This window comes from Ochotona curzoniae, unplaced genomic scaffold, assembly GCF_017591425.1.
Source record: "Ochotona curzoniae isolate NIBS_2020 unplaced genomic scaffold, NIBS_Ocur_1.0 scaffold_2476, whole genome shotgun sequence".
Classification (NCBI taxonomy): Eukaryota; Metazoa; Chordata; class Mammalia; order Lagomorpha; family Ochotonidae; genus Ochotona; species Ochotona curzoniae.
The window spans coordinates 21017828-21040218 of record NW_024467095.1 but is presented as its reverse complement, the minus strand read 5'-3'; the positions used below and the strand labels follow the sequence as shown (position 1 = coordinate 21040218).

At 54.8% G+C, this 22391-nt stretch overlaps 1 protein-coding gene across 2 annotated transcripts; it reads right to left on the bottom strand.

Moving 5' to 3' along the window:
* Positions 1-3081: 3081 nt before the first annotated feature.
* On the bottom strand, positions 3082-20423 carry PDIA4 (protein disulfide isomerase family A member 4). 2 transcript variants are annotated; one of them, XM_041002196.1, is made up of 11 exons: positions 20192-20423; positions 18950-18976; positions 15109-15250; positions 13682-13887; positions 11009-11147; positions 8514-8719; positions 8232-8390; positions 7333-7484; positions 5691-5847; positions 5074-5307; positions 3082-4084 (listed from the first exon to the last, which is right to left on the bottom strand). In XM_041002196.1, the coding sequence occupies exons 1-11, from the start codon at positions 20280-20282 to the stop codon at positions 3669-3671; spliced, it is 1929 nt and encodes a 642-aa protein (XP_040858130.1). In that variant the 5' UTR covers positions 20283-20423; the 3' UTR covers positions 3082-3668. The 2 variants fall into 2 exon arrangements, with proteins under 2 accessions (XP_040858130.1, XP_040858129.1); XM_041002195.1 differs by lacking the exon at positions 18950-18976 and having other exon boundaries at positions 15109-15271; positions 20192-20422.
* Positions 20424-22391: the final 1968 nt, after the last annotated feature.

The following is a 22391-nucleotide window of genomic DNA, read 5'->3' as shown; positions in this document are numbered from 1 at the left end:
GAACACGCGCACACAGACTACTGTGCTCCTTTTGTTTTGCACTGAGCCAGTGAGAAGAGGGTGAACCAAGGGGAGCCCCTCGGGCCGGGCAAGGGTGCCCCTCCCCTGTGCCGGGCCCTCCAATCCTCTACTTGCTCATTCAGGAGTTAAGTTACAGCGGGCCGGGCCCTAAGTGGCCTTCTGCTTCTGCTTTTTACCCAAGTCCTTGGCCCCACAGGCAGGCAGGTGCGGCTGGAGGTGGAGGAGGATTCCGAGTCAGGGTGGGAGGAATCGGACGTTCCCCTCCATCCCGGCAGGGTCTGAGCCCTCTGCACGACCTGTTGGAGTGACTCATGCGCTGCTTGCTTTTTGTGCACCGAGGTTGCTTAAGGCTCCGGCTTGTCCTTGGGGACTCTGGAGTTCTCCTTGGCCCACAGTTCTCACCCTGGATCCTGGTAGTCGGGGCCTTGAGGAGGGCAGGCATACTCTTTGAAGGCTGCTGGCACTCCAGGGGGGCACACTGTGGGGCTCTGGGAAGTCCCAAATGCAAGTTCACGGAGCAGGGTCATGGCAGTCCCTGGCACCTGGAGAGGCAGCTCTGGCCTTTCCCATGCCAGACTTGAATGTGAACGGAGCATCTACGAACCTCCTTCAGACGCAGGGCAGGTAGTGTGGAAAGAAAGGACACTCTTTTAAGATTTACTTTATTTGAAAGGCAAAGTTACTGACACACACACAGAGATCGCCCATCTACTAGTTCATTCTTCAGATGGTTGCAATAAACTGGAACTCCACGCAGCTCCCCCACAGGAGTGGCAAGGGTTGAAGCACTTGTGCCATCTTCCGCTGTTTACCCAGGTGCACCAGCAGAGAGCAGGCATGGAAGTGGAGCCCACAGGGGATGGTTGTAGATCAGATGGTGTTTAACACGCTGTGCCACAACTCCGGCTCAGAATGCTACACCGGCTTGCCCACTTACAGAGCCAGCAGTTTTAGAAGAACCTGTTGAATTGCTCAGCCCACCGTTGCTTTTCTCCTCCACGGGGAGGAGAACGTGCCCTGCCTTTTGCACACACGGTGTGGGTGATGGAAGTTTTAGGGAATAGATGCCGAGCTCCAACCTGCAGGCCGACTCTGCAAGCGGGGCGCCACGCCCGCAGCAGAGTCTGTACAGTCCTGTGGGGCAGGAAGTCACAGCTGAGGACAACAGTGACTTCAGCAGCGAAAAGGCCTTCAGATGGAGGCCTGGCACCTTTCAGGTGAACATCTGCTCTGTGCACCAGTTTCCTTTTGCACACTAGGAGGAAAGCACTAATCCAGCACACAGAACCGTTGTGTTGGGGGAATGTGGCCTCCACTGACCACAACTCTGACCCTGGGGCTCAGCTGCCGCTGTGGGGCCTGGAGCAAGGCCCACCGGTTTCCTGATGGCCACAAGCTGGGCACAGCACCAACCATGTGTACACAGCTCGCTGACCTTACCAGTCCCTTGGCAAGTTGTATTATTATTATAAAGGCAGAGTTACACGGAGAGGGAGAGAGCTCTTCCATCTACTGGTTCCCGCCTCAAGTGGGCTGGGTCACACTGAAGCCAGGAGCCTGGAGTTTCATCCAGGTCTCCCACGTGGGTGCAGCGGCCCAAGCACTTGGGCCCTCCTCTGCGGCTTTCTCTGGGTCAGCTTAACCCATTAAGCCCCAGTACTGGCCCTGGGGAAGTTGTTCTTCACAGTAAGCTCAGAGAGAGGCAGAGCTTGTCCAAAGCTAAGCTGCACAGCTGAGCAGCAGAAGCAGCTTGGGTTAAAGTTCTAGTAGCAGAGCAGATAAACGGTGCCCGAGTTTGTCTTGCTCTGTTTTCCATCAGCCACCTGCTAAGGTGCACCTGGGAGTCACTGGGTGATGGCTCAAGTCACAGAGTTCGTACTGACCACGAGTGGGCCCAGGCTGAATTTGCATCTCCCAGATCTGAACAGGTGCAGCCCCAGCTGTCACAGGAATTTGGGGTTTGTGGTCTGTCCTTGCCCTAGGCATTCCTCCTCCTCCTCTCTGGCTGGCTGCTCTGGACCCCCTGCCTGGGAGTCACCCTCTCTGGGCTCCCACCTTCCTGCACATGTTCACTATGATATGCTTACCCTGGACTGGAACCGCTGCACTTTCCTCCACGACTCTGAGCCAGCTCCCCGATCTGTGTGGAGCTACGGGATGCAGGGAGGGGGTCTTCTGATGGAGGGTTACCTCCTGGGCGCTATGGTCTCCAGACTACACCTCTGCCCTCCTGGTCCCCTGCAAGGAACATCAACTCATGGTATTTCTCGAAGGTTTGTGGAAAGTAGAATTAGAAGATGAGTTCATTTTGGTGCAAAAGACTTTCGGAATGTGTGTCTGAGCACTCAAAAATGCCTATGATAAAAAAAAAAAAAAAAAAAAAAAAAACCTGCATGGATATCAAAAACTTGGTGGCATCCATCTGTTAATTCCACTTCCCTAGGCAGACGGGAGGACATGCAGCGGGCACAACACACCCCGGGCCACTGTCGATTTGGAAGCCCAGCGGCCAGCAGGTGCCCTGTGCCCTAGCCAGACTCCCCCCTCCCACCAGGGCCTGTGGGAAAGCCCAGCCGGGCCCCGTGCCCCGGCCCCTCCGCAACCAGGCTATGTGCCCACAGGTCACTGCCCACAAAGCCAGGGAGCTGCTGGGTGGGGCACCCGGGTCCTTCCTGGGAGTGCCTGCCTGGGTCAAGTCCTGGCTCTGTTTCCAACTCCAGGTTCGAGCTGACATGGTCCCTAGGCAGCAGCACGTGATGGGACAGGTGGCTGGGTCCCTGCCACCCCCAAGTTCCAGTTCCTGGCTTCGGTCCAGCCCCGCTCAGCCCTGCTTGTGAAGGGGATCTGGGGAGTGAAACAGCAGAGAACTGGTTTCATATAAGAAACATTTTAGAAACACAAAGCCAGGATCAGGTGACAGGCGAAGAGGGAGGAGTAGAAAGACTTACCAACAGGAACAAATTCCTGGGCGAACGCCACGGGAAGTGGTCTGACCCACGGCACCCTCCAGTGAGGGCAGGCCAGGCTCCTTCCCTCCCAACACCAGCGCTCTGCCCCTTCCCCACCACGACAGAACCGGCCTGAGGTCACCCCTGCCCACCAAGCTGGGGCCGGGCCTTCTGTGGTTCCCGGGACACAAGTGACATCACTGAGGTTGATGCTGCGTTTCTGTCCTGCCCTGCTTCCCGTCTGTCCACTCCCACCCTGAAGCGTTTGTGTCCGGGTCCGGGGCTAGCTCTACACGGACAGGCCCATCTTCTTAGGGTAGCCATCCCTCGGACAATAAGAAAATAAAAGGCAAGGCCAACATGGTGTGGCAAAGATTTTTTTTAAACTTTAAATTAAAAAAGAAGATATTTTCAGAACAGATTCAGCTTACAAGCTTTGAGGAAATATTAAAGAAAGTGGAAAGCCCAAAAAAAAAATCAAACTCCCAATGATAAAAATAAATGTATCTTCCGTAAAAATCTGGACTAACTATTGGGTCATTCCCGGCTACTCAGTATTCAGAATGTGGGCTAGAATACCAAAATATAAAAAAATTAACAAAACGAAACAAACCCCAAAAGGTCACGGTACTGCCTTGTGAGGCCCCAGCCGAGGCTGCCGCAGTGTGGCTCACCCGGCCCTGCGCACGCTGCAGGCCTTCAGAGCTCCTCCCTGGTCCGGCTCTGTGTGGTCACGTGTTCGTCTACAAACTTGCTCAGATGCTCCAGATCTCTGTCGCCACCCTCAAACTTAATTGGGTTCTTTTTGTCCCCACTGGGAGCGAAGTAGATGGTGGGGAAGCCATCGACCTTGTAGCGGTCGCTGGTGATGTCGTTGGCGGTGGCGTCCATCTTGGCGATGACCAGGCCCTTCTGGCCTTTGTACTTCTTGGCCAGGCTGGTGTAGACGGGTTCCAGCTGCTTGCAGTGCCCGCACCACGGCGCGTAGAACTCAATGAGGACATCTTTCTTGGGGTCCAGCACGATGGAGTCGAAGGTTTTCCCCACCACGACCTTGACCGGCCCCTGGTTGCTCTTGGGCACCGGCTGCGACTTGATGACCGGCTTCAGTTTTCCTGTCAAAGCAGGAACGCAGTGGGAAGGCAGTGTCAGTGACCCGGGCTGACTCATGTCACGTGCTCCCTGCGCCAGCCCCACCCTGCCAAGGGGCACCTTATTCCTCCAGTAACCCATCTCCCACTCTCCGAGCAGTCCTTGCCAGAGCCAGCAGGTGCAAGTGAACCCGGCCCGCGGTCTAATGGGTTCCAGGCTCTGCCCAGAGCAGGAGTCACTGCGGCCCAGGAGCACTAGGACGGGCACTGGGACGTTACTGTCCGACAGCCACAGCAGCCAGGGCTGGGTCAGGTCAAAGCCAGCAGCTTCCTCCCAGTCTCCCATGTGGGTGGAGGGGCCCCAGGCACTGTCCCAGGCCCATGGCAGGGGTGGGACAGTTTCCGCTGCACCACACAGTGCCAACCCCCAGAAGCCTGTTTTGAAGGTGTGTTAAAATTCCTGACACATTTGTCCTTTTTCTTAAAAGCAAAAACAAAAAGAAAAAATCCCCATAACCAACCAACCAACACCAACCACAGAGACGAAAGGAGAAGCGTAGGGGGCTGGCTCTGTCCTCGGATTCCACAGAGCCAGGAGGGCAAACAGCTGGAACTGAGGCTCCCAGGGGACGCGGAGGCTGCCGAGGCGCCAGCAGTCACACCCCAGCTCTGCTCTGTTTCTTGGCCAACGCCTCTGCCGGCAGCAAAGCCCTGCTCTCGCCCTGAAATTGAGCTTGCTGAGGCTATGTGATCCCAAACAAACCTCAGTCAGGGCCCAAATGTGTCCCTGCTTTCAAAGTGAGCAATGGAGGACCTGCCGAAGGGAAGATTTTCCTGAATGTTCCCAACTCCTAGCTACCTTCGTGGCTTGAGGTTCAGGCTGCCCAGGGGAAAGTGGGTGTGTGCGTGGGAGGGGCCCAGCCGGCCTGGCTCGTGGCTGGAGTGCCAGGGCCACGCTGCCTGCCCATGCAGTGCGAGTCTACCCGTGAGGCAGGTGGAGGAGAGCAGCTGACCTTTCTTGAAGGCCGTGACAAACTCGCGGAGCACGTCCGAGTCAAACTCCTCGGGCTCCATTGCGAACTTCTTGCCGCCCTCGTCCAGGATGGCCGCGTTCACGTCCTCCCCGCTCTCGCTGAGGCCCAGGTCCTTCACCTCCGTGGCATAATCCTCCTCGTCCGCAATGGCAAACGTGTACTCGGGGAAGTCCTTGGCCACCTCCAGGACTTTGTTCCGCCAAAACTGAGTGGCTGCAACGACAAGCCAAGGGCTGTGAGCTCAGCGGCCAGTAGAGCGGCAGCCCCAGCCAAAACCCCAGCAGGGGCTTGAGACCGACACCGGTAACACCCCCGAGCACGCCATCAGTCAGGGGAACATTCCAGAGCACGGTACGCTCTGTGAGCACAGCTGGGTCACGGCCCTCAGGCCCAGGAGACACAGCTGCTGCCAGGGAAGGCGTCTTAGCTCTGCCACCTCCCTCTGAAGAGAATTCTTGACTCGACATTAAACTTGTCTCTCGCTAAAATGGGTGGGAGAACAGAGCTATGCGGCACATAATGAAAATCCACCCTGGCCACCGGGGCAGGGTTTCTAAAGTGAGGTGCCCTGGGCCAGGCAAGTCTTGGGGACTCACCCGCTCTATAATCGAAGCTGAAGTCCACACTGTAGTAGACGACCACCAGGGGGCGCTTGGTGTAGCGCTTGGCATCGTTGGAGCTCTTGCGGTGGCCGACCAGGGGCAGGGCGTGCTTCACTATGTGGTCCTTGATGGCCGATCCCTCCGTGGAATCCTGGCTCCAGGGAGGTCATGGGTTAGAGTGGGCTTCAGTGGACAGAGATACCTCCCACCCCTTTCCAAACTCGTTCCTTCTCTTCCTGGGAACATTAACGCTCTTCATGGAGCCCCACTCTTTAGCACCGGGATCAGGGAGCCCATTGTTTCAGGCATGTCCTGGGCTGTGCAGAACCATCCATCTTTAGCTCTCCTCATCATCACAGCCCTGTGAGCAGGTGGGATGAAGCCCGGAGAAACCGCACTCTGGCCCACACATTCTGCCGGGCAACAGCATGGCCTCGGATAAGAAGTAGGAGTCCGAGGAGCTAAGAGGCTACCACGCTGAGACCATCCACTTCTATCTGGAAGAGAACCATGAGCTGGCGGGGGCACAGAGCTCAGCGGCCAGGCCAAGGTGGCAGGGGCACAGAGCTCAGCAGCCCGGTTGAGGTGGCAGGGGCACAGAGCTCAGTGGCCAGGCCAAGGTGGCGGGGACACAGCTCAGCGGCCAGGCCAAGGTGGCAGGGGCACAGAGCTCAGCGGCCAGGCCGAGGTGGCGGGGACACAGCTCAGCGGCCAGGCCAAGGTGGCGGGGGCACAGAGCTCAGTGGCCAGGCTGAGGTGGTGGGGCTGGCGGGTGCAGAGCTCAGCAGTCAGGGAGGGTGCTCTACTCTACAGCCAGGTGGGAGGTCTCAGTGTGAGGTTAGCAGCTGGGCATCATGTACCAAGGGGGGAGGAGGTCTGGTTTGATGGCACGAAGTGGGTACAGTGTGTGGGAAAAACACGCAAGGAGGGCCCTGGAAGCCCCGGTAAGCAAATGAAAGTAATAAAACCAAACCAGTGCCAAGACACCACCATGTTCCTGCTCTCCCTGCCCTGTCCTCTTCCGGGTCCGCCTCCATGCAGTGGGGTCAGCAGAGCCTGGCAGTGACTCTTGCACTGCCCTCTCAGCTCTGCCTCCACTGGCGTGGCACCTGGGATGGGTTCAAGAACCCACAAGCTGACTTCCTCCTAATCTTAAGCTCTATTCAGTGAAGCCCTCTGGCACATGAAGCTAGACCCAGGCTCGTCCTGGTCTGGGTGATCCTCTGTACTTCTAGAACTGAATGTGCCACGCCCTTTAGGAAGATGATGTGGGTGGGTTCAGAGTGGGGGACTGGACAGAATCCAGGAAACAGAAAGGGCTTGCCCTTGGCTTGGCAACAAGCAAGGCGAGGCTCTGCCAGCCACACACCTGGTGACAGCCTGGCTAAGCCCACAGCTGAATGGTTGCCAGGGGCACCTGGTGCTTGCCTTCTAGGAGATATGAGCGGCAGGAACAATTGTTCTGGCAGAAGCAGGTGGAGCCTTGCTAGAGTCTCGGCTCCAGAAGGTACCAGGTACGTGAGTTCCCAATTCTGTCCAGTAACGGGGACGATGAGCCAGCCACTGGCGCCATGTTCCCGTCCCACGCCTCCAGAGAACCTCAGGCCAGCCAGGTGCCCTGGGAGCCGCCCCTCACCTGTACGTCCATCACGTGGCTCTTGGGCTCATACTTGGACTGGAACTTCTCAGGCTGCAACACTACCAACTTCCCTGGGGCGACTTTCAAGAACTTTGCTATTTCAGTGCTAAAAGTGTGGTGAAACTTGTAATCTTCTCTTAAGTCGTTAGCTGAAAAAATTATCAGAATAAAATGCAATTTAATTAAGGTGCTTAAGTGTCTGAAGTTTTTTTTTTGAACACAGATCAGCCAAAACTACTCAGCAAACAGGTGCCACCTTGCCCATGCCTCTCTGCTGAGGTTTCACATCGAGCACCCACAGCGGGGCAGAAGGTGGGTGGGAGATGGAGGCATGCGCATGCATACACACACACACACTCAATCCCATCTGCTGGTTCACTCCCCAAATTCCCACACAGCCAGGACCAGGAACTCAGTCCAAGGGTGCCTGTCTTGCCTGCAGTAGCAGAAGCTGGATTTGGGAGACATGGCTGTATAGCAAACACCTACACTTGGATATGGCTTGTGGTCACCTTAACCACTGGGCCAAATGCCCAGCCCCTCCATGGGGCGTCAACGGCTCCCCCTGAGGTGCACTTCAGCCCAGGACGCAGCCCTTCTGCGTTCAACAGACCCTCCTTTATGCAGTGGGTCCTGGGGAAGGGGCTCCTCAAAGGAAGAAAGCAGACAATCAACTGGATGAGTCTGACTAGGCTCCTCCCCCACCTTAGCAGCCAGGGAGAGAGGGCACAGTGGGTATCCCCTACTCCCAGCATGACCACCACCCCATCCCTGGGCAATGAAGGAGCCAACTCCAGCCCCGGAAGGGAGAGCTCATTCCCACTCAGTCCGTGGGAGTTCTGTGCCACAGCGGCCACCTTCCCCGGGCCTGGTGGGGCTGTGGGGTGACAACTCACCGGCATCCTGGTACTGCTGGTAGGCCGGGTCAGTGTCCCCCTTGAACACCCCGATGATGATGACATCGTCTCCATCCTTCAGGAACTCCTGCACCTGCTTCAGGGTGGGGACCTCCTTGGAGGGAGGGCCGGACTGCTCGATCATGTAGTCCACAATCCCTGGGGGCAAAGCAGGCATTTGACCGGGAGCCCTCGGAACTGCCCGTCCCGCCCCACCCGCCAGCTCCTGGCACCTTCAGGGACAGTGCCATCCCACAGGGCGGAGAAGAGGAAGCGGCATACCATATTTTTCTCGTGGGCCATTGTAGTCAAAAGGTCTTCCCTTGCGGAAGATTTTCAGGGTGGGGTAGCCGGAGACCCCAAACCTCTTGGCCAGGTCTGTTTCTGCTGTGGCATCCACTTTTGCCAGGGGAATCGGGGGAGAGCGCTTGTTGAGCTCCTTGGCTGCCTTCTCGTACTCGGGGGCAAGTTTTTTGCAGTGCCCACACCTGCGAGGAGGAACACGGCTGTCGAGACCTGCTCCACTGCAGACTTAGCCCCAGCCCACAGCCCCACCAGACATGTGCCCTGAGCATGTCTGCTAGGTGAGGGCACTGCACAGGCCCCTCAGGAGACAGCAGGAGAGCTTCCTGCAGAGGCACTAATGCCCGGGCCAGGCGAGATGCCCTCTCCAAGAGAGAGTATTTTCTTGGCTGGGAAGTTGGGGACCAGCATGGACACAAGTCTAGGATGGCTTCATGTAGGCAGTGACAGCTGAGCTGGGACGTGAGTGGGCAAGAAAAGGTGCAGTGGGCAGAGCCAGTGATACCAATGGGGCGCCAAGAACAAGAATGTAACAACCACCCCCTCCCCGACACACACCAATGAGGGTGGAGGAGGAGTGCCGACCAGAGGAACTCTCAGCCAAGACAACCATGACACCTGGCACGCACACCTGGCCTGGAACCCTGATAGTCCCCAAAGATGGAGGCACGCATCCCACAACAAGTGACTCAAAGTGAAGACAAGCATTCTCAGAGTAGCACAAGCCTGATGGGCCTGCACCACACGCACGGCCTGAGCCGCGCCAGCCAGCACCCAGTCCTGGGCCCGCACCACACACACAGCCTGAGCTGCGCCCGCCAGTCCTGGGCCATCCATCAAGGGATGGCACAGTCATTGCTGTCTTTCCTCCCATCCCCTAAGCCAGGGCCCCTTTTGTAGCAGACCAGCACCTCACAAAGGAGGGTTATGAGGGTACTCGGGACCCATAGCTCCCCACATGCAGTGGTATTTTCTTCCTCCTCACTTAGCTTATTTTTTTCTTCAACAACCCATCTGTTGGGGCCAGTGCCGTGCTGTAGTTAGCTAGCCTCTGCCTTATGGATGCCAGTTCAAGCCCTGGCTGCTCCACTTCCCATCAGGCTTACTGTTAATGTGGCCTGGGATAGCAGTAGAACATGGTCCAAGTGCTTGGGCCCCTGCACCCATGTGAGACACCTAGAAGAAGCTGCTGGCTTTGGATTAGCCCAGCTTGTCATTGTGGCCATTTGGGAAGTGAACCCTCAGATGGAAGATCTCTGTGTCTCCTCTCTGTAAGACTGCCTTTCAAATATAAAATAAAATCTCTTTTGAGCCAAGCATAGTAGCCTAGTAACTAGGGTCCTCATCTTGCCATGTGCCCAGATCCTATATGAGTGCCAAGTCTGTGTCCCAGCAGCAGCCCCACTTCCCATCCAGCTCCCCGCTTGTGGCCTGGGAAAGCAGTAGAGGATGATCCAAAGCCTTGGGACCCTGCACCTGTGTGGGAGACCTGGAAGAATCTCCAGGCTCCTGGCTTTGGATCGGCACAGCACCGGCCATTGTAGCCACGTGGGGAATGAATCAGCAGACGGAGGATCTTCCTCTCTGTCTCTCCTCCTCTCTGTGTATATCTGACTTTCCAATAAAAATAAATAAATCATATATATCTTTTGTCTTTTATCTCTACACCCATACATTACCAGATGTAGTGGTTTTTAAACTACAAAATTTTGCATGGTGAAAAACCCAGAGAGCAGGAGGGAGCACGTTTGCCTGGTGCCCTCCCCTCCACCAGGGGGAAGGTGAGGCCCTGCACTGGGTGTCGGCCTCAGCCTCTGCCTACGGATTTGAGGTCCCAATGCTTCCTCTCCTCAGTGAACCCCAAGGCTCAGTCACAGCGTGCAGGCTCTAGAGGCAAGTCCTTCTGGGTGGATGGTTCCTAGTCTAGACTCAGTCTGCTGGCTCTCACTCTGGGTGTACACAGTACATTCTAACACCAGGCCTAACCAGGACCAGAACCATCAGGTGACTCCTGGCTGTGCTCTGGGCCATTTCCTGGAACATCTGACCGACCCCTCACCACTCTCCCTTGCAAAGCCTTTACTCCTTCGGCTGTCTACCCCGACTGCTCCCATCTGACCCACACAGTTGGTCACTTCCCTTCCCCAACAACCTCCCCAGGAAAGAGCGTAGCAGCAACCATACTGGTTACCAAAAGCTGGGTCCCTCACACACACATCTTTTCTATTTTTCTTGTTGACATCCTCTGGTCTTAGGGTTGCTGTTCTCTTGAAGATACAAGCCCTCCATCCTCTTTCATCCCTACATCTCCCTTCTAGTCACCTCTCATCAGCAGACCGGAACCTCTGCTTTGGCCTGCAACCTGCAGAGGCCTGCTGTCTGTCTGCCACGCCCTCACCCAGTGCCCAGGAATGTGCTGAATATGGGAAGGCCCCAACCAACATGCAACAGCAGGAAACCCAGACCCTTCTTACCAAGGTGCATAGAACTCCACCAAAATGATATCTGCGTCGTTCACCACGTCATCAAAGTTCTCTTTGGTCAGCACCAGCGTGACTTCCGGCGGGGGGGTCCAGTTGGGCTGGGAGACCTCTTTGACCTTAGCGACAATTTCTGAAAGAAGCCAAACAAGACCCTGACTGAATAAGTCCTTCCTCCTCACTCCAGGGCCAGAGGCGGACAGGACAAGACAGTGACAGTGTCCCCAAGGAGACCAGGAAGCGTGACCTGAAATCCAACAGCACCTGTGCAGCTGAGAGAGCTGAAGAGGAGGAAGGTCCCCACTGCCCCATTTCCACCCCCACAGGCACACCCTGCAGGCTTTCCTACAACGTGCCAGATCTGCTGCTGAATGAAAGTTCCGTATTCCCAGGCTACAGAACCAGCTGTAAATGACATGGACTCCATCTATTAATGCAACCGTGGGTACCTCCCTACCATGTACAGAGCACAAGTGCACTACCTGTGTCACAAATGAGTTCCAAAATCAAGAGGGATGCCAGAGGAGCAGGGGCTTGTAGCTTCTCACCCCTAAGATGGATTCAACTCCTATAGTGGGACACTGAACCTACTAAAACCCCATTGGGTGGTTCTCAGGACCAGAGGCTGCCGAATCCAGCAGGAAGCCAACCCTCAGTGTGAGCACAGGCACGGCAGTGGATTGGGGAACATACTGCGGGCCCTCTCCAGCGTCCAGTGGGAGACACCTGGAGGGGCAGGCCAGCAAAGTGAGCAGTCCACTTTGGCTTACGCTTTCTCATGGGCCAAGTTCCACACAGTCCAGTGCAGGGCACACACCTCCAAACAGGTATGGCTATTTACTTCCAACCTGTTTTACTTATTTTTATTTATTTCAAAGGCAGAGAAACAGACGGAAACAGAGAGCTATCCCCTGATTCACTTCAGGAGGCCGGAGCTCTGACACAGGTGGCAGAAGCCCGTTTTCAGCCATCACCTCCCGCACCTTCCTCTGGAGTGCACACCACACCCCAGGCGGCCAGGATGGGGAGCAGCTCTGGGTCTCGGACTCTGGCACTTCGATATGGGACAGAGGCATCACGAGCAGCGCCAAACACCTGTCCCGACATCCATTTTTAGATACCGTTTCTTAGGCACTGATATGGCCAAAGTATATTTGTTAAATAAAAGCATGAGGGTGCAGAATGGTATTTAAGATAAGCTAGCAACTGCAAAAGCGAGAAGCATAGGCACAAACATATTTGCCTTTCTGTACATAAAATACTTCCGAAGAACATCAGAGAGACTTGCCATTCTGATCACAAACATGAAAGAGACGGTTCACTCTGAAAGACACTTCACTGCACGACCTCAGATTATGAATCCCACACGCATCCCAGTCAACACACAGGCTGCAAAACTAAGCATCAGGTGACCCACAGCAGGTTCTACCACTTAAAGGCACAGAAGGGGACTGTCACACCAACTGGAAGGAACCAGGCCACATCCAATTGATCTCGTGTCCCAACAGTCCAGCACATGTGCCTAATGGGTGGCTTTAAAGAACTGAGCCCTGAGGCCCAGCGCCCAGTGGTGAAATCCTTGCTTTGCATCCACCTGGATCCCATATGGGTACCAGTCTGTGTCCCAGCTGCTCTACTTCTCATCTAGTTCCCTGCTTGTTGCCTGGGGAAGCAGTAGAGCACAGCCCAAAGTCTTGTGATCCTGCACCCGTGTGGGAGACCCAGAAGAGGCTCCTGGCTTCGGATTGGCCACTTGGGGAGTAAACCAGTGGATGGACCATCTTTCTCTCTGTCCCCTTTCTCTCTGTATATCTGTTTTTAAAAATACAGTAATAAAGTAAAATAAAATAAAAAGAATTGAGCCCTATCTAATGGATGCAGTGTCAGCTGGCTGCTGCCGTTAAGTCACTAAGAGACATACTGGACAAGCATTTGGGTGCTGCTGGGCACGCCGGCATCCCAAGTGGGGGCACCCGGTTCACATTCCAGCTTCTTCTTCAACACGCACCCATGGAGGCAGCAAGGTGATGGCTCAGGTCCCTGATACCCACAAGAGAGATACAGATGAGTTCAAGGTCCCTGGTTGCAGCCTGGTCCAGCCAGGGCTGTTCCAGCCATCTGATGAGCCAATCAGTGAGTGGAAGATCTTGGTCTCTCTCAAATAATGTGAAAATAAGCTGGGGGAAGAGGGGAGAGGAGAGGGAGGAAAGACACGGCCTCGCTACAGGATGTACACCATGCAGGATGCGGGCCTGAGGGCAGGTGCCATCCAAGGCCCCTCAGCACACGGCACTCTGCAGCAGCGGTTCTCGTCACACGAGGTTTGGCAAGCCCTGGGCGCCTGTGAGAAACACCAGTCAGCTGGCTCAACCCGAAACTCACGGAGCAGAAGTCCTTGGAGCTGCCATTCCAAATGACTGTGTTGTGTGCTAAATGCCGAGACCCACCGAGAGTCAAGGCTGCAGGTGCCATTTCTGTCAAAGAAATGGACAGACCATTTCTTTGCTAAGGGCAGGTTTAACCAAGCTCTCCAAGACCCTAAACCTTCCAGTGAGGAGCTGTCACTCCTGGGGAAGCCAGTTCCCAGTCTCCCCAACTTCCCTTCCTTTCCTACTCACTGGGAAGAGTCCTGGCCAGCGTCCTCCAGCAACTCAGGTACCTGCTCACCTTCCTGGGTCCTGGAGCCATCGTAGTCCACAGCCTGCCCCTTCTTCAGGATCTTGATGGTAGGATAGCCACTCACATCAAACCTGCTGGCCAGCATGGATGCTGAGGTCGCGTCAATTTTAGCAACAGCAATGGGAGGATCGTTCTCCTTCAAGACTTTGGCAATCTTTTCGTATTCTGGAGCAAACTGTTTGCAATGCCCACACCTGAGGATCAGATTTAGGGAAGGTGAAACAGGTCAATGGTACCCCCAAAATTTGAATTCAACAATACACAAACAGGAGCTTTGGGAAGGAACAGGCAGTTAAGGAGACACAATGGGAGAGGCCTGGAGGGCGTGGAAGTCCAGCTGTCTCAGGGTGTGCGGTCAGCTCTGCCCGGGGAAACACAAGCTCAACGGTCGGTGTGGTGATCCCTCCTGCTGCAGTCTAGGAGATCAGAACTTCTCACATGACTCATTCTCTCTGGTACTCTTGCAAGTGTGCTACAGAGTGTTCAAGAGGCTCCCAGACTCACAAGCAAGTCAGCCTTCTGCTGCTGCTATCCTTTCAAATTGAATAAGCACTTTTAGATACTGGTAAGTCTTACAAACACAGACAGCTCTTGGGAGCTCTGAATTGTTAGGTGTTAAGGAGTCCTGAGAACAGAGTTTGAAAACTGCTGATCCATACAACGGAAATAATATCATAACCTTGTTAAAAGAATTGATTAGTTATTTGAGAGATAGACAGACAGACATAGGTCCTGTATGCTGGCTTGCATCACCAGTGCCTGTGACGGCCAGGGTTGGGTTAGGCCTACCGCCTCCTAGGGTGTGCATGAGCAGGCAAGCAGGACCAACAGAGCCGGGTCTCAGACCAAGGTGTCCCCAGAAGCATACAGGTGCCCTGACAGGATGCTAGCACTGCGGAAGATGTCCACCCCCAGCCACCACACAGAAATGTTCACACTGTGCTTTAACATCAGGCACTGGACAGATAACACACACATATCCCTCTATTTCAGCAACAAAACAGGGAGGGCAAGAAAGAGAAGTGGCTGAGACAAAACAGAAGAGAGCTGGGGGTTGGGGTACAAGAGTTATCACATACTACAAAATGATGGGTCAAACGCAGGAAGACAAGTGGGGTGCCACACAGGCCAACAGTGTACACTCAGGGAGGCCACCTCCATCGCAGCCCTGCACGGCCAGGGAGCAGGGAGTAGAAAAGGACCTGGCTGTTCCTGGCACCAGTCTTTCAACATGCCTTGTGGAATGCCCACGCCCCAGCGGTGACTATCAGGATGGGTCTTGTATGTAAACCACCACCTCGGAAGCAAGAGGCTCATCATTCAACACAAAGCAGCTCGCAGGTGAGGGGGTGCGACTCCCCGCCGCCCGTCACCGGGGGAGGAGGTAGAGCCAGGCCCTGGCTAGCTGTCCTTACCACGGAGCATAGAACTCCAGCAGCACCGTGTCTTTGTCAGCCACAAAGTTATCAAAGTTCGCGTCATTCAGCACCAGGACGCCATTTTCTTCCTTAACTTCTAAGTCATCTTCCTCCTCATCTTCCTCTTCGTCCTCCTCTTCTTCATCCTCGATGGCATTTTCTGTTAACAGAAGAATTTGAGTAGAAAATATCCGCAATGGTTAAGAAACCATCCACTCTTTTTAAAATTCGTCTAGATCCCCAAAGCCTCAAAACGCTACTACTAGTCCTGGGGAGATGGGTGGTCACACGCCTCAACATGGCATTTCTGCTCTATGCGTGGCAGCTGGCGCCACTGGCATGACTTCATGCTCAAGCCACAGTCCAGAATTTATAGTCCGAATGCCCGGATGGGATTTGAAAGGCAGGACAAGCGGCTTCCCATGGTGGGGTCATGTTCAACAGAACTTCTTAGGAGCACCCAAGACAGCACCAACAGGAAGCGAGTACTCATTTTCCGTCTTCCATCATGGAGGACAGGGAAGCAGTGGAATGTAACCCACAGCCCCACAGGTCTTACCACTCTCAAGGGAATCTCCCCTGCACTATCTACAGGGGGGCAAGTTTGTTTTTAAGATTTGTTTTTTTTATTGGGAAGACAGACATACAGAGAGAAGGCGAGACCAGAAAGATGTCTGTCCACTGGTCCACTGGTTTACTTCACAAGGGACAGCCACAGTTGGAGCTGAGCTGATCTTAAGCCAGGAGTCAGGAGTTTCTTCCAGGTCTCCCACGTGGGTGCAGGGTCCCAAGGCTTTGGGCCATCCTGGATTGTTTTCCCAGGCTACAAGCAGGGAGCTGGATGGGAAGTGGAGCAGTTGGGACACAAACTTGTGCCCATATGGGATCTTGGCAAAGTGAGGATTTAGCCACTAGGCTGCCGTGCTGGGCCCTAGGGTGTCAGTTATTGAGATGATGAATTGAGGGTCCAGAATGTATGACAAATATACAACAAGCACGTAGCACAGCAGGTGGGACATGCACATCCTATTACTGCAGGGCCCAACCCAAGTGCCAGCTCCACTCCCAACACCAGCTTCCGGCTAAAGGACACTCGGGGAAGCAGTGGATATCAACTCAAGTGGGTCTCTATTACTTGGGAAGAAGGCCTGGAGAAGTTCTGGGGGCCTCGTCGTGGCCTGGCTGAGCCCCGGCTATGGCGTGCATTTGAGGGGTGAACCAGCAGACAGGAGATCTCTGCAGCACATACAGCCTTTCAAATAAATAAAACAAAATTTAAAATACATATACAATTACAGCCACGCTTGGAAGCGAAGGACCGTTTTCAGGACGTGAGAAACTCAGTATGTCTTACTGGAAAGGTTTAACTCAATTTTCTGCCAAACACAGAAAAAAAGAAATTGTGAAACTACAGCTCTTATTGAAGGGGGTTCTCCAGTTACCGTTACAGCATGAACAGAACCGAGTGCAGCCAGCGGGGTGATCTGGGAACTCTGAAGCCAGAAGCTTCCATGGGGCCAATTATTTTTCTCTTCTGCAGAGGATTCCCAGGGGACACATCAAGAGTGCCAATTACTACTGGGGGCAAGGTGATGGCCTGAACACCTGCTGGGAAGAGGCCCCACAGGTCACCGCACCCTCCCAGGCCCGGCTGGGAGAGTAGCTTTATCCTTTATTCCTGAAGTCCACTTCCTCCCCCAGACTAACGGCCACCTCCCCCTGCGCATGGCCTCACAATCCCACACACCCCTGCCCTTTCCTGACCAACGGACTCCTCTCTCCCACTTAAGGTAACCTCCTCTTCACTTTGAAGAGGGACAAGCAACTCTAAGACACTGCAAGAAAAAACCCCCGCTGAGACACGGGCTCCAGGCTGGCTTTGCGATGCTTCTCCTCACCAGCCCAGAAAGCCAGGCCAGGGCTCAGCGGCAGACACGCGGGCCCACCCACGACCCCGCCTGCGGGAGGACGGCCTGCCCTGGGGGGGTGCTTTCCCCACATCTCCCAGGGGAGACTAGGGCAGCTTCCTCAACTCCTCTCAGACCCCTCCAGGTAATCTTTCCTCATCTATTTACATTTCTCAGAAAAGAATCACAGGAGATTAAAACACACGTGTTGCTCTGATGTTGTTAGCTAAGAATAAACTGAAATGGCAAGGCACAGCCCATGCCAAGGCTGACAGCGCACCAGAACCCAAAGCTGGTTCCACCTGCGACTCGAAGCCCCTGCTGCTCGGCCCAGTCGCCATAAACCAGAGGACCTCACACTGGGACACTGGTTCTCTGGAGTTACTCTTCAGGTACACGGGGAGGCGTGGCCACAGCAGCCCTGCCCAGCTGGGAGCTTTGTGGAAGCGAGGCTGGACACCCCTCCAAGTAATGGGGGGGGGGGGTTTGACTCCAGAAGGTATTCAAGTTTCTCAAGCTTGCAGCTGGGGTCTGGAGCGGGCGCACTCTCCCTGTCCTGGGTCTCTGTTGGTGCCCACTGTGGGCAGCCAGGAAGGGTCACCCACCCACAGCTCTGTCAAGGAAAAGCGAAATTTCCATGCAGGTAGAGGAGGATGGAGAGAAAGCACTGGGGGAACTTCACCCACTCTGCAGGCTAGGAGGGGAGGGAGAACTCCACAATCCACCCAACACACAGGGTGCAAGACTCAGCCAGCAAAATATCTAACACACACCACATGGGCAAGGACTTCTTGGAGTTTTAAGACATACTTATTTTTATCTGGAAAAGCAAAGTTATTGACAGGGAGGAAGGGAGATGGGAGGAGAGAGAAAAGAGGGAGAGACAGATCTTCATTCCGCCTCAAATGCCCACATGGTGACACAGGCTGGTCCAGAGTCAAGGGATTCACCTGGTCTCCCCAAAATGTGCAGGGGCCCAAGTACGTGGGCCATCTTCACTGTTTCTCCAGGCCATTAATAAGGAGCTGGATCAGAAGTGGAACAGCCGGGACTGAAACTGGTGCCTATACAGGATGTCAGCATAGCAGGCAAAAGCTTAACCTGCCATACTGCTAGGCCTACACAGGAAAGTAGATTCCCAAAATGTGGGAATCTAGCTAAGTGGCTGCAAGACCCCCACTCCCACACACTCACCTCATAGCAGCAAGGGACCCTGGCCCAGCCTGCTGTTCACGCTGCAAGCTATGAGCAACAGGATAAACTCCTGCTGTTAGGCCGCCACGGGGTGGCTGAGGGCAGACACCGCTATGCAAACTGCTATCGGCTATTTGTCAGTAGAGTTTCCGTGCCAGGCGCTGTGCCAAGCTCAAACACATTATTTCACTCCTGGAGGGAAGTTGGTTCCACGTACTTCACAGAGAAGGAGAGAGAGGTGAAGTGGAGCGGAGTCACTTGCCCAAGATCCTAAAGCTCGTGTGGCAGGTGCCTAATCCCGTAACTGTTACGCATCTTGTCACCTTCGATTCTCTTTCCCCAACACCTAAGGCTGTAGGTGGAATCGCTCAGGCGGCCCACGTGCTGAAGGCCGGCCAGGAACAGAATTCCTTCTCAGGAGTGAAGATACAGGGGAGGGCTAACAGTTCCTTAGCACAACACACAAGTGAATTTACACTAAAGTGAATTTACATCGAAACCAGCCAACCCGCAACAAATGCAGGTAACAAACAAGAGCAAAACACCTCCTTATTTTACCAGGAAAGGGGCAAAGAGAGCAGGTGACGACACAGAAAAGCCCATCAACGCTTAAGACCTACACCGTAGGATGTGTGTGTGAGAGAAGGCCGGGGAGGCAACACTGAGACATAAAACTCCAACAGCAGCAGAGGGGGGAAGCCCAACGCCTTGGAGCATGGGGGGCAGGAGGCAGGCACCGCCCTCCTGGTCTGTTGTCGAAGTATCTGGTGGGCCAGGGAGGCCCTCAACCCAGGAGACTTGCTCTCCGCCACCAGGATCACAGGCCAGAATTGCAGCTGCACTAAGTGCCCTGCCACCCACAGGGAAAACACCCTCACTGCTTCCCAAGCCTGCTCCTTAACCCCTCCACCCTGACTCAAAGCCAAGGCACCCTCCCACCCACACCGTCAACCCCAAAGTGCATCCCAATGTTTTCTCCGCCCCAGACAGCATGAAGAACTTGCTTAAACTGGAGAGCCTGGGGCCCTCCCATGCACCCTGCCATAGTGCGTCTGGGGGGGTACCTGAATTTACATAAGTAGCAGGTGATTTGGATAAAGGGGCCCAAAGGCCCTGCTACCTGTTTCCCTTCCACAGCTGCATCTTTCACAGGGCGTTGCTTCTTACTGCCTCTTCTATTTGGGCAAAGACTCATGCAAATCAGTGACCTATACTTAAGTTACTCAAGCGGTTTGAAAACAAGAGTGTAAAGTTCAGATTTCTCCCACACATTCAGATTCAAAATGGGCGTTTATTTGTATTGGAAGGAATTCAGCAGGTGAAAGAAAACAGTGCTGAGAACGGTTACTCCTCATCAACAGGGTGACAACGCGCTGTTTTCTAGGAACAATGACTTTTTGCAGCCAGCCTTTCTACTTTCCAAAGTTCTCTGGTGTCTGCCTTCGCTGATTTCGAAGAAAATTGCAGACCCCGCGCTCGTCATCCTGGCCGCCCAGGACCTCCGGGAAGTCCGCGTTAAATACCTGCTGGTACAAGGCAGGCAGTCTCTAGTTCCCAAAAGACGCAAGCCGAGCGTCTCCCTCCTCTCACGCCAGAACACCAGGGTTAAAATTTTGCAAATGTAGAGTCCCCCCCCCCTTTTTTTAACTCCCGCTCCGGTCCTCACGCCCTCACTCCTCACACCTACGGAGCCACGAGGGACCCTGTCCCATTTCACACTCGGCCACGCCAAGTACTGGCCAGTGTCCACGCTCCCCTTCCCGGGAGCGTTACAAGGGGCCACTTTTCCTGCCTCAGGTGGCAGGGGATTCCTCCCCAGCCCCGGCCTCCCACCTCCCCCTGGATCCCTTGCTTCCGCCACCGTCCCCAGGGACTCCGTCAAGTCACCCCCCTTTCTGGTGCGCAGAGTCCCCTCGGCCCAGTCGCGGGGAGCGCAGGTCGCTGCGTCCCGCCAGGCCCGGGGCGCACGCCCAGCTCACCTTCCTCGTCCGCCTCCTGGGCGCTAGCCACAACCAAGAGCTGCGCCAGCGCCAAGAGTAGCAGCAGCAGGCAGGCTTTGCGGGGCCTCATGGCTGCCGGTGCGCAGCGCGGCCTGCTCGCGCCGAGGGCTGCGGAGCGCTGGGCTCGCTGGGTCCGCCCGATGGGCTCCGAGCTGGGAGAGCGACACTCAACGCGAGGAAAAAACCCTCCAGGAAGTCGTCCCTGGCGATTGGCTGGGGGCGGAGGAAGCCGCGGGCCGGCCAATGCGCGCGCGACGCAGGGCGCGCGGGTCGGGGCGCCTCCCACCCGGCCACCCACACCTCCCGTTCGCCGCGCGCCCCTCGGCTGCGCGTTTAAAACTCCCAGCGCTAGCGTGAGGTGCCCCCTCCGGATTGGCTGCGTGGCGACCACCAATCAGCGCCTGCCACTCGGTTTGCGGGGAGCGCACAGGCCCAGAGAGGCGGCTGGGGAGAACAAAGGCGGCGGGCTGAGCTCGGCGGGGCGGGCCCTGATGACGCCGCGGGGCCCGATTGGCCGGCGCTGCTGCCGGGGCGGCGCCTGGGAACTGGGATGGGGAGGCTGTGCTGACTCACTTCAAACTTGGCAGGAAGAACACGTGTCCGTTCCTGGAGCCATGGCCAGCCCGGTGCTCCGCGCGCGCAGTGGGCAGAGGAGGGCACGGGGCTCCCATGTCCGCTTCGGGTTGCTCGGCTTGTTTATGGAACTTACAAAGGTTGCGCTTCTTTCCGGGTCTTGGGCGGCTGCGCGGGGATGGGCGCACGGTGTAGTGCATGCTTTCCAAGGGCTCATGCGAACACGCTAGGGTATTTTCCAAGCGATGCCTCCTGTTATTAGTGCCTCTGTGGATTTTCTGCAAGAGAAATACCACGTAGGCAATATAGGTGGTTTGCCTAGGTCTAAACAGGGTTTTGAGATTTTCCACGCTTGACCACTTTGGAGAAGCAAGCACGGTTAAGAATAACTTGTTGCGTCAGGAAAGAAGCCCTTGATATGCGTTAGGATTTGAGGCTTTTGACACCTGGAGAAGACAGGGCAGAAACAACAGAAAACCGCAATGAAACTCAAGGGTTCCACGGTGTTTTTCTCCATGAAGGTTTTGCTAGGGCAATGCAGTGGCTCAGCAAGCTAATAATCCACTGGAGAGCTCCTGCATCCCATGTGGGTGCCAGTTTGTCTCCTGGCTGCTCCACTTCCCTTCCACCTTCCTGCTTGTGGCCTGGGAAAGGGGTGGAGGACGGCTTAAAGCCTTGGGACTCTGCACCTGTGCAGGAGACTCGGAAGATGTTCCTGGGTTCAGATCTCAGGTCTACCCTTTGTGGCCATTTGAAGAAGACCTTTGTCTCTCCTCTCTGTAAATCTGCCTTTACAATAAGCATTTTAAAAATCTTTTAAAAGAAAGTTTTTCTTAGCCTCTTTGATTTGGCCGTGGGAGTTTGGTAAAGCAGAAAGGTGTGAAGGTAAATTTTTTAATTTTATTTTTGATGATGTTACCATAGTTGATTAGAGTGGGAAGGGTCAAGGGTTAGGGGAAAGTGGGTGAGACCATTGTTTCCACATTTTAGTTTTTCTTCTTTCAGTGTCTGGAGGAAGAGGGGGATAAGGGGAGAAGCTGCACCCAGCCTCCCAACCGCCACAGTACCAGGGATGGGGAATGGCCACCCAATGTCGTCCCAGGGTCCCCAGTGTGGAGCATGCGCCAAGGATTCATGTGCAGGTAAACGTAAGAGCAGTGATTGTTCTGAATGATTTATGAGTGCTGTGTCAGCTCTCCAGCAGTTCAAAGATCATCCTAAAGAATTCTTCCAAGGCAGTAGCACTAGTTGGAATTGTGTATTTTTTCAAAGTGTCTTGTGAGCCTTTATTAAAGTGAGAAGAAAAAAGACCCCATTGGCCCAAATACGGGACCAATATAACCGATTTTCCTAAGCCCCTTTGTTGAGTCAGGTGTAGGAAGGAAGCTTGTTAAAGTGCATTGTGCTGTGGGTTAAGCTGCCAACTACAGTGCCAGCATTCCATTCCCTGCCAGGAAACCAGGACACCTGCAGAATTCCAGCAAATCCCCAATTAGGTGTGAGATTCTGAATGAGACATATGGTGGGTTCTGTTTTCTTCTCTGTCTTGTTGGAGATTGGATAAAACAAAACAAATCCCCCTTAAGTTCCTTACAGTTATAACTTA